This window comes from Boleophthalmus pectinirostris, unplaced genomic scaffold (assembly GCF_026225935.1).
Source record: "Boleophthalmus pectinirostris isolate CB_2022bp ecotype Guang Dong unplaced genomic scaffold, ASM2622593v1 HiC_scaffold_3, whole genome shotgun sequence".
Classification (NCBI taxonomy): Eukaryota; Metazoa; Chordata; class Actinopteri; order Gobiiformes; family Gobiidae; genus Boleophthalmus; species Boleophthalmus pectinirostris.
The window spans coordinates 17,201,033-17,215,767 of NW_026571299.1; the positions used below are offsets into that span (position 1 = coordinate 17,201,033).

Here is a 14,735-nt window from a genome sequence, read left to right on the forward strand (position 1 = left end):
CAGTAAATTATTGCTTGCACGTGCAGCTTTGAATGAAGGATGAAATAAATTTAAATTGTGACACACCCAAAAAGAAACTCAGAGACCTATTATATTTCCACATTTTGTCAAAAAAGAAAGAAAAGAATGTATAATTTATGCATTGTTTTATTGTTTCTTGGTGATTCACAATCTTTATTTTGTAAGACACCATGCCCTGCCTACACCAGAGCATATATAATACTACTATAAATTTATATAAACACTCAAAACTCACTTTAATTTTTGGTCTTTATAGCTAATATCTGACAGCCTGATTAAATGTGAATGATGCAAAGATCTACTATATCTGTGTCTGGTGCTGGGCCTCCTCTGACTCCCCTCTTCCAGGGCAGTCTCCCCTCCTCCCCTCCTGCCCTCTGTCGCCTCTCCTCTTGCCCCCCGTCTGGAGCGGCTCTTCACACCTCCTCCAGTGAAACCAGAGCCACTCTTAGGTCTGAGCCTCCTGCCTGGCCATGTCCTTAAGGCTATTTTTAACCCGCAGTGGTAAAGCTCTGTCAGTTTGCCAGAGTCCTACCACAGCCCACTGCACTGGGGCAGAGGGCACGCTGTGTTTGGGCGGGTGGAGGTGGGAGCAGAGCAATGATGCAACCGCAGAATTACTGTTAAAATTCAAATGAAGTCAAGCCAGCTCTCTGTGCAATGCAGCTGAAAGGATAATAATGATTGTTAATTCATAGGAAGGAAGTTAAAACAAACGGCTATGATTTTGAACATGCTTGAACAGATCTTTCTTATCTAATGATGTATTCCGGATTTTATGCAATCACCCTGACATGTTTTGCTTTTTATGTTCCTCTGTACTGAACTACTGAACACACTAAAAAAGGAAAATGAATGTAATGTCATTTGAAAAACTCATTTGATTTGTGTCCTGGTACAGTCCTTGTTAGGCTTATAAAATTATGTAATAAGACTATTGGCTTGTCTCTGTCCAGAACATAGACTATCTTCAAGTCTGACCTTTCATTTACACAAAGCAGGTCTGTAGTTATTTGAAGGATAAATAACAGTTACATAACATAATTGAAGCCATTCTGTTAGAAGTTAATTGTGTTTTAATGAAACGCACTCTGTTTTCAGTCCCTGGAGTAGTATCCAATAATATCAGGTAATGGCTACAACTACTACACATACTTGAAGCTAAAGTATCAATACTGGCATCAGAACTAAAAAAGTTGTATCATTTCATCTTTATTTTGAAGATATGCAAAATGTTTTATAGATTCCAATACAAGATTAGCTCATATTGGTTTCAAAGTGATGACAAATCTGCACAGTTACCATAGCACTTAATAATTCAAAACTAATTTTTTTCATTTAATTTGAATGGTCAAATGTCCTTAATGTCACCTAAAACCAGGAAGTTAAAAGCCATGATGTTGGAAGCTACTGGAGTGAATGCACAGAACAGGTCCAGCTGCTTTGAAGCTGAAGTTTCACTAGAGCCCCATCTTTAACCTGAGGCTCCTTATCCACTCTCATTTGCTCTTTTTGTCCCTTTGGAGTTGCCTTCATTATCTAACCGCTCCCCTCCCTCTCTCCTCTGCACAGTCAAGTACATCAAGGAGATGTCTGCCTTCTTTAAGACGTCTGGCTCCCCCGGCTCTGCTCTCCCCTGGGACTCTCCCCCCTCCACACCACAGAGGGGCGCTGCCGAGCCCACCCCCGCCGAGCTGAGGGAACCCCGCAGCATCCCGCTCAAGATGTGCCAGGTGTCACGGAAACAGTGCCCCCCGGATACAGAGCACAGGTATCACAGTCTTTATTCTGTTTATTCATTCATTTTATGATATTAGTGGCTGAAGACATACAGTTTACTCACATGAAGTCAAAATGACAAGTTTGAATAAAAGTAGTCCCTCAAACCACAACCTTTAAATTGTAATTTCACAAAATGTGCTACATAATACCAAAGTACTTTTCTTTTAGAAATAAATCATAGCAAAGGGAATTAAGAGGACAACCTGTTCAGAACATCATTGAGTAGGAATTGATCAGGAACATAGGTGGGAGGTGAGAACAGTGTTTTCAGCACAGCAACAAAGATGACTAAATAAGAGAAATAAACTGTAACTCTTCTCAGAATAGTGGATTTTGCATAATACCGTATTTAAAGGACACATGTTATGCAAAATTTACTTTTTGAGCTTTTTACCATGTTGTATTTTGCTTCATTCACACTTGTTTACCAGTGCAGTAAGTCCCTTTCTCCTGAGCACAAAAAACTCTTGAATTTTGATAAAAAAAAAATAAAAAATACCAAGGATTGTTATGTCATAGGTAAAAACTCTTAAATCATCACTAGACTTGTTCAAAACAAGTTATTAAATTGTGTTCATTATAACTGCACTCTCATATTAACATGTCTGAGCATGTTTCTTAATTATTAGCTGTTAGTCCTGCCCTACACCAGATTTCAGTGTGGGTCCAAGAGGAAAAATAATCTCGGGTTCATTATATGGCAATTATTTGAAGTTCTAAAAAAGGTACAAAAGAGCATGTTTAAAGGCCAATAACACTATAAATAACGCATAATATGTGTCCTTTGAAAGCAGGTTTTAGCAGGTGTTATTGAGGCTACTAAATTTACTTTTATTATTTCATTTTACCATCCCTAAGTTACAAGTATATGCACTGTGCCAGTCCTAAACTGGGACGAAGCCATTGGGCACAAATCACTGCAATGTTTTGGTACATAGATAATTTTCTCTTTGATGAATTGTAAAAGTGTAAAATGTCTGTTTCCCTCCCCTGACAGTAGCAGAAGTTTAAGCAGCCTGGAGCCTCACATAGCTCACAGTGAACAGTGTAATCACCTATGCTTTGTTCTAATGTGCATGGGTCTCTGTGCAGCACAGCTCTCCTCACTCGCCCTCTTTCTCTCATTTGTGTGCCAGGTATTTCGAAGTGGTTTCATCCAACAGAAAGAGCTCTCTGTTCCTGCGGGCAAAGGACCCGGCTATGGCTCAGTCCTGGTACAATGCCATCCAAGCGGGCGCTGCCAGCCTGTTACCGCGAGTCAAGGAGGAGATGAGGAGCATGCAGCTCGATGTGGAGGTCAAACATCTGGGCTGGATAACTGAGCAGGTACAACTCTACATCTGAAATACAAGAGGAACTGCAATGCATAAAATTACTTGGTTATCACAACATTCTATAGGCCAATAATATTTAAAGGTATACATTATAGGACAATTAACATTTTAAGACGTGTTATAATGTTGTGTTTTGTTTCATTCACACATGTTTGAGTATCGTATTTTATTAATACAGAATTAATACATAAGCCGCGCTTATAATCCGATGCACCTTATGTATTAATTCTGGTTGTGCTTACTGACGTCGAACTGATTTTATGTGATACACAGCGCTCAAAAATCTGTCAAAATGTTTTTTTGACAGCGCTTGATGAATTGTTGGAGCATTATGGCGACCGTAGTCAGGAGCCTCGTGGAGTATATATTTATAATCTGAAACGTTTCACATGAACCATCTCCAATGTGATAGAAGCACAAAGAAGACTCATCAGCAGCACATCTTCTGTCATAGAGAGAACACTCATATTCCAGTTGTGTCCTTTAGTCCGACAGAATCTGATCGCATCAGCGCACTAGGAGTGAGATGTTTTTTTCAGCGCTTATAGTTTATGCAAATTAGTCATGTCATTTTATGTTTTGTTTCTGTAAAACTAAACAAATGTGCACAAAGCTGCATTAAACACATTATTACTCAATGTATGTTTGAGTCCTCCTCATAGGGAATAAAAAAAACACACATTCACCACGACCGAGAGGGATCGGCGGGTGAATTACACCACGTTCTGCCAATGGATCGTGGATGCTTAGACGACACTTGAGACTGATCCCTTAGTCCGTTTGTTTCGCTTAATGAGCCTTATAATCCGGTGCACCTCATGTATGAAAAAAGATGAGAAAATTCAACATTATTGACATTGTGCCTTATAGTCCAAAAAATACGGTAATCCTGCATTATTAGTTTGCCTACATCTCCAAAAGTTAACAGCCTTTCATGTTAACAGTTCCTTTTACCTTTTCTTCAGCAGAGATTGGCAGTTTCAGGTCTGAAATCATCCAAATGACTCAAGTGAAGGTGTATGGAGTTTAAAAACACAGTGGGGCACTTCTGTATTTCCACATGACATCACAAGGCGGAACAGGTTGTTTTCAAATTTGAGAGAAGAACTCAGCCTAAATATGCAGAGTTTGTGTGTTAAACGTGCGAATGAAACAAAACTCCAGATGCGTTTGTGATGAGGGAACAAGATTATAACATAGATCAGAAAATAGTGTAATATGGGCCCTTTAAACTGTTAAACAAATATGCAAACACATTTTCAATTTGGCATAAACACATCTCAAAAAAGATGGTAATTGGAAATCACTGCATGAATCAGAAAATCCTACATTTCACAAAGTTGTAAAAATGAAATGTGACAAACAGCAAATTAGTTTCTCTGTCTTATTTCAAATGCACACTGCCACCAACTTCAGAATGAGACTGTGTTTGTGATTCATGATCAGATTACTGAAATGTCATCTAAACATCTGATGTGAGTAATCTGATTTCTTTCTTTTCAGTCTGTGCAGGTTTTGACAAGGACAGTTATTCAAAAAAGCCAAACTAATGTGGCAAAAATATGAGAAAATATTAGAGTTATTTTAAAATGTGTTGTTCCTTTTCTTCCAAATAACTCGACTTGGACTTGAAGGTCAATGACTTGAGACTTGACTTGGACTTGAGGCCTGAGAAGACTTGAGAAGCACTTTTAAATCTGAATTCTTTCTATTCCTACCATAATGATTCAAATTAAGATATTGTCAAGACATTTAAAAAGAAAAAAAAAAATTACACTTCTACAACACATACATACTCTATAAATACTCATATATAATATACACTGCTTTTTTAAGTACAATTTAGTTTGTTAAATTGCAAAAATCTAAGCTATATTATATTTGGTACTTTGGTTTAAAGACTGGAAATGACTTGAAGCTCAAAGCAGGACTTGGACTTGACTTGGACTTATGAGCCGGTGACTTGAGACTCGACTTGGACTTGCCTGTATTTGACCTGGAACTTGATTCGGACTTGAGGTCAAAAACTTGAGGTCAAAGACTTGAGACTTACTTGAGACTTGCAAGACGACAACTTGGTCCCACCTCTGTCATATGGTAATACAAGAAGTGCTCCACTGTGTTTTTAAACTCTTTACACCTTCATTAGAATCATTTGGATGATTTCAGCCCTGGAATTGCCAATCTCTACTGAACTATAGGTAAAAGGATCTGTTCATTTGAAAACTACGACCATGTGTCAGCACTAGGTGGAACAAACCATTTTGAGCTTTGGAGATGTAGACAGACTAATAACAAAGGGTTAAACAAACATGTGTGAATGAAACAAAACACAACTCCAGGTCTGTTTTTAATGAGGTCACAACATTTTTGCATCAGATTTTTCCTGTGTTATTTATAATGATTGAGTCATTTGATTATTCTAGTTATCTGATTTCAACTGGCCATATCTGATTGTTGTCATGTCCAGATGACCCAGGGTCCAGAGAAGCCTGTGCTCGCCGTTCTGACAGACAGAGACCTGCTGCTGTACTCCTCACTGCCTGAAACCAAGGAGAGCCTCAGCAACCCCTCCAAGAGCTACCCCCTCATCACTACCAGGTCATTTTGATATTTTATTTATTACTCATGTTGCAATTCTAAAATCTCAAACTCTGTACTTGTTAGTAAGAAATAGGCATCATACTCAATAATGATTTCAGTGATTTTTGGGTGAGCGTTTGTCCATTGATCTCAAATCCCACTCTTAGTATAAAAACATCATTAGTTGAGTGATCATATCCACTTGACCCACAGATTGGCGGTGCAATTCCAGCTCTTAGAGATGAATGCAGTCATTGTGTCCTTAGGAAAGATGTTTAAACCCACTTCGCCCCTAGTGTCTGCGTACACTGAGTTGTTCCTTGATGTCCTTTGAGTGCCTTCAAGGTATAAAAATGTGACCCTGACTATTTAACGATGTGACAATGGCAATTAACAATACTATTTCTTTAGACAAGTGGGAATTATTTTAGTTTTAAAGGTGCACTGAGTAACTAGGTGGTCTGACACTTGCTTGTCTCCATGGAGATGTTTTGAGCTTTGGGGATGTAGACTAATAAACCAGGATTTTTCAGACATGTGTGAGTGAAAGAAAATACAGCTCCAGGTTTGTTTTTGAGGATGACGAACACTGTAACATGACTTAAAGCTCACAAGAGTAAAGTTTTGGTTAACTTTTAATTCTATGGATTCAATTCTGTAAGTAATTTTCTACTTTTGAGAATCTCTAATCTAGAAAAAAAAGTAAAGACTGATTTCCTTTAAACCAGCACATACTGCACAGTCACTTTTTCCACAAGTGGAATATGGGAAATGTCAGCAGCACGGAACATATTTATACAACCACCCAATGAAATGAGTCATACCTCCATGCATTTTCCTCATATAAAAACAAAATCTACTGAAAACTGTATTCATATATATGTTTGTTGTGTGTGCAGACTGGTGCATTCAGGCCCGGGTAAGTCGTCTCCACTTCTGGACTCGGAGCTGTCTTTTGGAGTGCGTTCAGGGACTAAACAGGGCGTGGAGACTCATGTGTTCAGAGTGGACTCTGCCAAAGAGCTGTCTCTGTGGACCCACCTGCTGGTTGAGGGCTGCCACTGCGCCGCCGAGCTCGTCAAGGAGGTCTCTACAGGTAGTACACACATACACACTACATTTTAACATTATTAGTATGAGTAAGTACAAATAAGTACACAAGTATTTATTTAAAGGTGCATTGTGCAACTTTTCTGGTGGTGGGTCCGCTACCTACTGTACTTGTCTCCATGGAGATGTTCTTGCTTTGTCTAGAATGTTCCATGGTATGACATTAAACATCGAGAATTTATTCATTATGGGTGTTTCTGTTGCTCAAAAATACAATAATTCCTTCTGTGAATAGGAGTGACTCTCCATATCTGAACTGTTACTGAATATTCTAGACCAGACATATCAAACTCAGGCCCAGGGGCCATATTTGACCCACGATGTAATTATGTTTGGCCCGCAAGATCATATCAAATATGTATTAGAGCTGGTCTACTGGTTACAGATAGGCTATAGAGACATTATTTATTTAAAATTTTGTTATTATTTCATATTTTGCTTGTTCTGGATTCAATGTTTAAGAAAACTGTTATTAAACATTTATTTTAATATGAAAAGGTTTAACATTATATATTTTGAAAGAAGAGAAAAAAAGCAGATGTTGTTGAAATTTTTCATTAAATGACGTTTAATGTTGGCCCTCTGTGATTTTGAGTTTGACGTCCCTGTTCTAGACAAAGCAATAATATTTCCATGGGAACAAGCAGGTGATAGACCCTCCACTAGAAATGTTACACAGTGCACCTTTAATGTGGCTGTAACCAATTATGTAGTTAAATTAAGTTAAAAATAAGGTCAAAACAAGACCGCTGTGTACTGTCTGCATTCAGTACACTGTTTGCCTCCTTGTTGTTGTTAGGCACTGTGAAGGCAAGTTGTGAAATGCACCTATGAAGTTATTGCAGTGCATAATTAGGATGCCTGGATATGTTACGGAGGTGAAGAATCACTTTGGACCACAGTGACTGTACACTGTTTAAAAAGAGTGCTGTTTTTCAGGCTTTCAAAAGAATAAAAATCAGGTACAACAGATTTAACCAGCACCATTTATGCAGTTTTATTGTAATTTTATCTTTGTTTATACATAGGGATATCGTCATGGTATGAACCTTACAGTACAATATTTATTGCAATATCGTGGGAAAGCTCACGATATATATATATATATATATATATATATATATATATATATATATATATATATATATATATATATATATATATATATAATATATATATGTGTTTCTCACCTTCCACGGTGGTAGGTCTCTCTCACCCTCATTGAGCTCGGGTCCTCTACCAGAGGCCTGGGAGCTTGAGAGTTCTGCACAGTATCTTTGCTGTTCCCAGTACTGCACTTTTCTGGACTGAGATGTCCGTTGTTTTTCCCGGTATCTGTTGTAGCCACTCTTCCAGTTTGGGGGTTACAGCCCCGAGTGCTCCGATCACCACAGGCACCACTGATGCCTTTACTTTCCAGGCTCTCTCCAGCTCTTCCTTGAGCCCCTGGTATTTCTCTCGTGTTCCTTTTTCCCGATATTACCATCGCTTGGTATTGCGATGTCAACCACCACGGCTCTGCTCTGTTTCTTATCCACCACCACTATGTCTGGTTGGTTCGCCATCACCATTCTGTCAGTCTGTATCTGGAAGTCCCACAGGATCTTGGCTCGGTCATTCTCCACAACCTTTATATATATATATATAGTATATATATATATATATATATATTATATATATATATATATATATATATATATATATATATATATATATATATATATATATATATATATATATATAAGATTATGGTTGTAATGATATCCAAATCTCTCGGTATGATATTTTCACAATATACATCTCACGGTACGATATTTATTGTGATATTTTGTGGAGACTAAACAGCTAAAACTGTGAATATGCTACTTAAAAGCACTTAGAACTGTTATTTCTTGATGTAGTCTGCACTGAAATGGAGCAAAGGATCATGGTCTATGTAGTTCTCTGTCTTTTTTTAGCTATTGCTGCACCATAACTCTTAATTTAAGCAAAGAGACTTGTAATGCGATATATTGTGATGGTCCACGATATTATTGTGTCCTTGACCATAGGTTTTTAGTTTAGACACTAAAGTGATGGTATTTCTTGTAGTTCTGCTGGATTATGTATTTGAAATTTGATTATGTTAGGGTTATATTGTACAGCGGAGAGCACAAGTCTGATGTAATTGTATGGGCTTTGCAATACATAAAGCTCCTCTGTGTTTTTAAAGTGCCAGTGAGGGGAATGTGTTTTGAGCTATGCATAGTACGTACATAGGAGTTACTAAAGCATGCATGAATGAAACAAACAACTCTAGACATGTTTTGATAGAGACATTATAATAATTATAGTGATGTAATGGGACAGTTGATGCAATAGAAGAGCTTTGCATTGTATTGTAGACTCTTTAAACTGTATACAAAACAAATTACACATAGTTCTGACTTGGGATCAACCTATATGTTTTTGTTTTTCTTCATTTTTTAATTCACTACAAACTCCTCCCAATCCCCTTTTTACCACAAATCCGTAAGAGAGCTATGTTGTCATGTTTTGTGCAGCTATCTCTTCGTATTTAAGTGTTCATGTCAAGCTTTTGTGGATTTTTGGCAGCAGATTAACTAAAACAAAATAGCAGCATATTATTTAAGGCCAGTACTTGATACGGTAAAAAGTCAAAATATCAACCTAATATATTGGTTTATCTCTAGTTCTACCTTAAAAAAGGTGTCAGTAACAGTTTTTTGTATCTTCTCCTTCGCTCCAAATTGTAAAGAATCCATCCAAACACTCAACCCAACTGTATTTTTTATGACAAACATAGTGTACTCATATTGACTGCATTTAGCGTTAACAGCACTTTTTTGCTACTTTGTTTTTCACATAGTGCATACTGTTTTCATTATTCATTTATTTCCATCTCAAGCATATCAGTTCCAATGTAGCGTCTGGGCACAAGATGTTATTTCTATTCAAAGCAGTCGGGCTCTCACCACAGGGAGCGCCCGCTGTAAGCTGCAGCAGAAGTTGCGTTTGATTGTTCTGTAGAAAATCTGATTAGGAGTTTGTGCAGTGAGAAAGCTGTCCACATTTAACTGATTTGTGAGCATTTGTGTCTCATTTATTTACAGGAAGAAACAAAGATGTGTCATTAGTTTGAGAGATTGAGCACAATATATTGATGTATCTGTGCCATGCAGAGTCGTGCTAACATTATCCATATGCTGTATGCTGCTGACACAACTTATCTGAGGAAACTGTGTTTATGTTTTGGGCGTTACTTTGAAAGTGGTGCTACAGAGCCACCTGCTGGCAGCAAATGCAAGTGCATATTAAAAGTAAACCTGCTTTTGAGAAGGTCTCGGGTTCAGTGTATTGTTTACAATCATATTTCACAATTTCACTCTTTATAATATTTTATATATTTATGCTTTCACACATTTCACATTTAAATCGGTGGTTTATTTTAAAAATGTCATAAACAATGCATACATTTTATTTGATAGCATCAACCTATATGAAGAAAAGCAAGGCAAAACTTCCTAAAAATGTAACAGCTGTCGCTAAAGGGAAGTGTTTTGAAAGTTCTCCAAATAACTTTGATATCATCACTGATTTAGAAAAGTTTCATGATTTTAATGTAACTCGTAAAACTGCATTGAATCATACTTATTACTTATATTTGTTTCTTTAGCATAGCCCCCACAGTAACAGTATTTGTGTGTGTGTTGTGTTTTAGCGTGCAGCTGGAACGGTAAAGAATGCACTCTGGGCGTGCACATAGACGAGGGCTTCACTCTGTACACGGTGGAGATGGGAGTGAGGAAGAGTGTCCTGCTGCAGCAGCCTTTTGAACGTCTCAAGATGTCCTCTGACGACGGCGTCCGCATGATGTTCCTCGACTTTGGAGGCCCCGAATCTGAAATAGTATGTTTGTGCTATTTTTGTCTTTTACAAAGGATCAGTGCATCTTAAAATATCAAAATGCGTTGTTTCTATGTTGTTCTATAGAATAATTTCCTAATTTCAGACAGAGGGCAGGGGTCTATAATATAACTCTATAGAAGATTCACTGTTTCTGAAAGAAATATCCAAACTTTTAATCCACAAATGTTGAACCTACCATTGACTAACAAAAATACATCTTTGGATTTAAATGATTGCACCACTTTCTTTCATTTATGCTAATAGAGAAGAACTTAGTGACAGTTTTTGTTTCATGCAAATACTCTCAGATATATTATCCAGGTCAACAAATCTTCAATCTTAAAATTAAACACCAAAGTCAGTCAATCCTAACCTCTTCCCGGAGCAAAATTTTAAACATCAGGAATTTTAGAAGGAATTTAAGATGTGAATGCCACCTCTACCTATATTTACCTCTGTATATTAATCTTATTCTTGTTTTCTGTATCCTTTTCAGCAATTGGACCTCCACTGTTGCCCCAAAACTCTAGTCTTCATCATCCACTCTTTCCTGTCTGCAAAGGTGAAGCGACTAGGCCTGCTGGCATGATAAAGACACATAAATATGCATACACAGCAATAGGAATATTCAATAAAACGACATGCACAACTGGAGGAGCAGCCTATCCGGTACCCTGGTCAAAGAGGAAGTAAAGATGGACCTTTTGATGATTGTAAGTTTACTGGGGACAGATTATACCAACGCGCGTGATTCTGACAGCCTGCATCTTAATATTTTTTCAAAGTTGACACGTTTCCTGCATTGTAGCACATTTTTTGATTTGTTTTGAGTCACAGCAAGCCTTTTGTCACACGTCTTTTCATTGTTTAATCTGTCTCTTCGCGCTGTAAGCATTGATAAAAGGGTATTTCACGCCGACTGATGCTAGACAAACATTTTTTTGTTTTGTTTTTTTTCTTGTTTTCTTGTAAATGACGGCAGCTTGAGTAGAGTGACAGGATGACACCACGACTGAAGGCTCTGTATAAATAAGTGTGCAGATTAACACTGTGCGAAACAACGTAATACACCACTCGGTGCGGCTGTAAGAATGTATTCGTGGAACATTTTGAGGACTGTTCACCGTTCAAAAGATATACTGTTGTGTTTAAATTGTTAATTGCCGTGGTAACAGTCGTTTTATCACTCTGAAATCAATGAATAGGTCTAAATAAGGGTCTAAATCAATTACAAGTAAGGAATTAGTCCAAAACCGAGCCTGAACCAGGATCTAAAGCAATTAAAAGTAAGTCTGCATTCTTTTGTGCTCGAGACTCGAGGAAAACCGACCTCCACCTCGAGAAAGTGCAATGGAAACTTGGACTAGTTCAGAGCAGATTGAGTCGGATGGATTTCTGAACATGTCATAGTCAAACTGCCATAATTGAGTTGCCGACAGCTAATATTATCTAACAGGCTCTATTTATTAGCAGGAGCTAGTGATACTTTACGTCAGGGGTCTCCAACCTTTTTCCTCCAGTGAGCTACTTTTACAAAATGAAAATGCCAGAGAGCTACTAGTTTTAGCGGTCACAAGAAATTGAGCAAATATAAGAGTCACGGCCTTAGATGAGGAACATTTATATGTCTATAAAACGTAAACCTTTATCCACTTATTAGTGTACAAGGTTAGGCATGTATGGTGGTAAAAGGCATTTAATTAATCCAGTTTTACTTATTCAGCACAATACGTGTAATTCCAAAAAATCCCTTGGAGAGCTACTGGTAGCTCCCGAGCTGCATGTTGGAGACCCCTGCTTTACGTTAACTACATAAGCTAACAAAATAAACATTAAACTTCCTCGGGCATCCATATTTTCCCAACTGTTGCAATGGAACACATTTAATGGGTGTCGGGAGAACTGACTCATGAAAACATGGTCAAAAGTGGGCCTGAACCAGGACTGAACCAGGTCCAGGACTGAACTAGGACTAAACTATGATTGAATTGAGAAGAAACCAGGTCTTAACTGTGCTCTATGTAACTTTTCTGGTGAAGAGTTTGCAATCTACTTATAGGAGATGGTTTTGCATTGTCTAGAACAGGCATGTCCAAACTATGGCCCGGGGGCCAAATGCGGCCCTCAGACATTTTTTTCTTGGCCCTCAGACTTCCAGGTGACTTGGCCCAAATTACCTTGCATCAATAAAAAATAAACTTTATATTGCAAGATTTTTGAAAATCTACCTTGATAAAGCTAATATTTAATATTTAGTGTGTGGTTTTAAGGATCTTAGCATGAATAAAGACTGATGGCTCATTCTAACGTGTTAAACATGCACAAATTTCAGTTATTCCCTGTACTGAGCATCAGTCTACGGCCCTTGATTGGCCCTCTGCTTCGTCTGTGTTTAGATATGTGGTCCTTGATGAAAAAAGTTTGGACACCCCTGGTCTAGAATGTTCCACAGTACAATATTAAATGTTTCCGCCTCTACAGAGACGAGCAGGTAGTGCCACCAAGTCCAGTTACAGTTCAGATCTGCGGAGAGATGACTTACTAAGACGATTTACAATAAGAAAGTTTGTTCATTTTAGCACTAAAAATATTAAATGTAAGATTTAGATGGAGACAAACAGGTCACAGACTCCGCTGGAAAAGCTGCATAATGTTTCTTTATCCAGGACTTAACCAGGATTTAAACAGGTCCAAATCAGGACTATGTCTTTACTACACCACAGTTGAACCAGGACTAAAATGGCTTGAAAATAATAAACTGTGGTGCTCAGAAAATGATTTGCAATAACCATAAGATGTAAACCTGATTAACAGACTTTTTGGATACTGTTACACAATATTTTATTATAAGACCTAAATCAGACACAGGAATTTACGTGTCTAATCCAAAAATAATAATTCTTCATAACTTTTCCACCTTTTTTGTCACATCCTGTTCGAGATATACAGTATGATCCCATTGAATTCAAGAACATTTTAGTAGAATTTTTTATTTGGAAAAAATAATTATAGTTTCACATGAGGAATTTGTGTTCGAAATGTTACTTTTCATCATTTACATTTCACACACAGCTAACACATGTTGTAGAATGAGACTGTTAAATTGTGGATTACCACTTAAATTGGTACGATATATATATTTTTCTTGTATGTGAAAGCCCTATTTGTGTTTATATAGAGGTCTAACTGTGCTTTGTTTTTGGAGAATTATTAGTTTCAATTTTACCAATATTTTAGTACAAATTTATTTTAATATACTTTTTGAATTATTTGATAGATTTTATCAGCTGTTACACTTTCACATTTCAGTCATATTTTCTGACTTTTTTTTTTTTGCCAGAAATATTTGTATAATTTGAAAAACTAAACGCGGCCTTTGCTTTAGCCAACCCCTAAAAGACTGTATTAATATATTTCAAGACTAAAAGTTGTTTTGTTTCCATAATAAGATGTATTGTATATTCTTATTTAAATAAAAGTGTGCCTTGCTGGGTTGTTTGTATATAAACAAATAATAAACTTTTCATTACACATTTACAAAAGGCTTTATTCATATAGTACATAATTGAAAGTCGTATAATTCTTTTATGCTTTTCTCTTATTCACTTTGGTACAATATTAACCAGTTTATGTGAGTAAATAAACTATACATTCTCTATAGTCACAGATGTCTGAGGGCCAATGCCAGTGCAGCTCACTACTGTTAATTATGCCACTGTTAAGATAATTTCACGCCATAACAGTGGAATGCGATAAGATATTTATTGATGGTGAACAGATGTGATATCCAGGCTGGTGCCACGTAGTGCCTCCGCTCAATTTCATTTCTCTCCAGCGACTTGGTCAGGAATCGGAATAGGCGAGGTTCATTGTTGACAAAAGCGCACATTGCATGCTGGGAATTATTTTGGTTGGTGGCAATAAACACTAATTCAACATGACGGACAGAGCGAGAAAGCACGTAAAGGGTATTGATCCTGGTTATTTATCCACTCT

At 37.3% G+C, this 14,735-nt stretch overlaps 1 protein-coding gene across 1 annotated transcript in view; it reads left to right on the plus strand.

Annotated features, from left to right (window-relative positions):
- Positions 1–14,228, plus strand: part of snta1 (syntrophin, alpha 1) — a 67,215-nt gene extending 52,987 nt beyond the window's left edge. The window contains exons 3-8 of the mRNA XM_020939770.2: positions 1,594–1,792; positions 2,940–3,129; positions 5,608–5,738; positions 6,620–6,816; positions 10,552–10,739; positions 11,236–14,228. Coding sequence (XP_020795429.2) covers positions 1,594–1,792; positions 2,940–3,129; positions 5,608–5,738; positions 6,620–6,816; positions 10,552–10,739; positions 11,236–11,328 — 998 coding nt within the window. The 3' untranslated portion in view covers positions 11,329–14,228. The remainder of the gene's footprint in view (positions 1–1,593; positions 1,793–2,939; positions 3,130–5,607; positions 5,739–6,619; positions 6,817–10,551; positions 10,740–11,235) is intronic.
- The last annotated feature ends 507 nt before the right edge of the window (positions 14,229–14,735 follow it).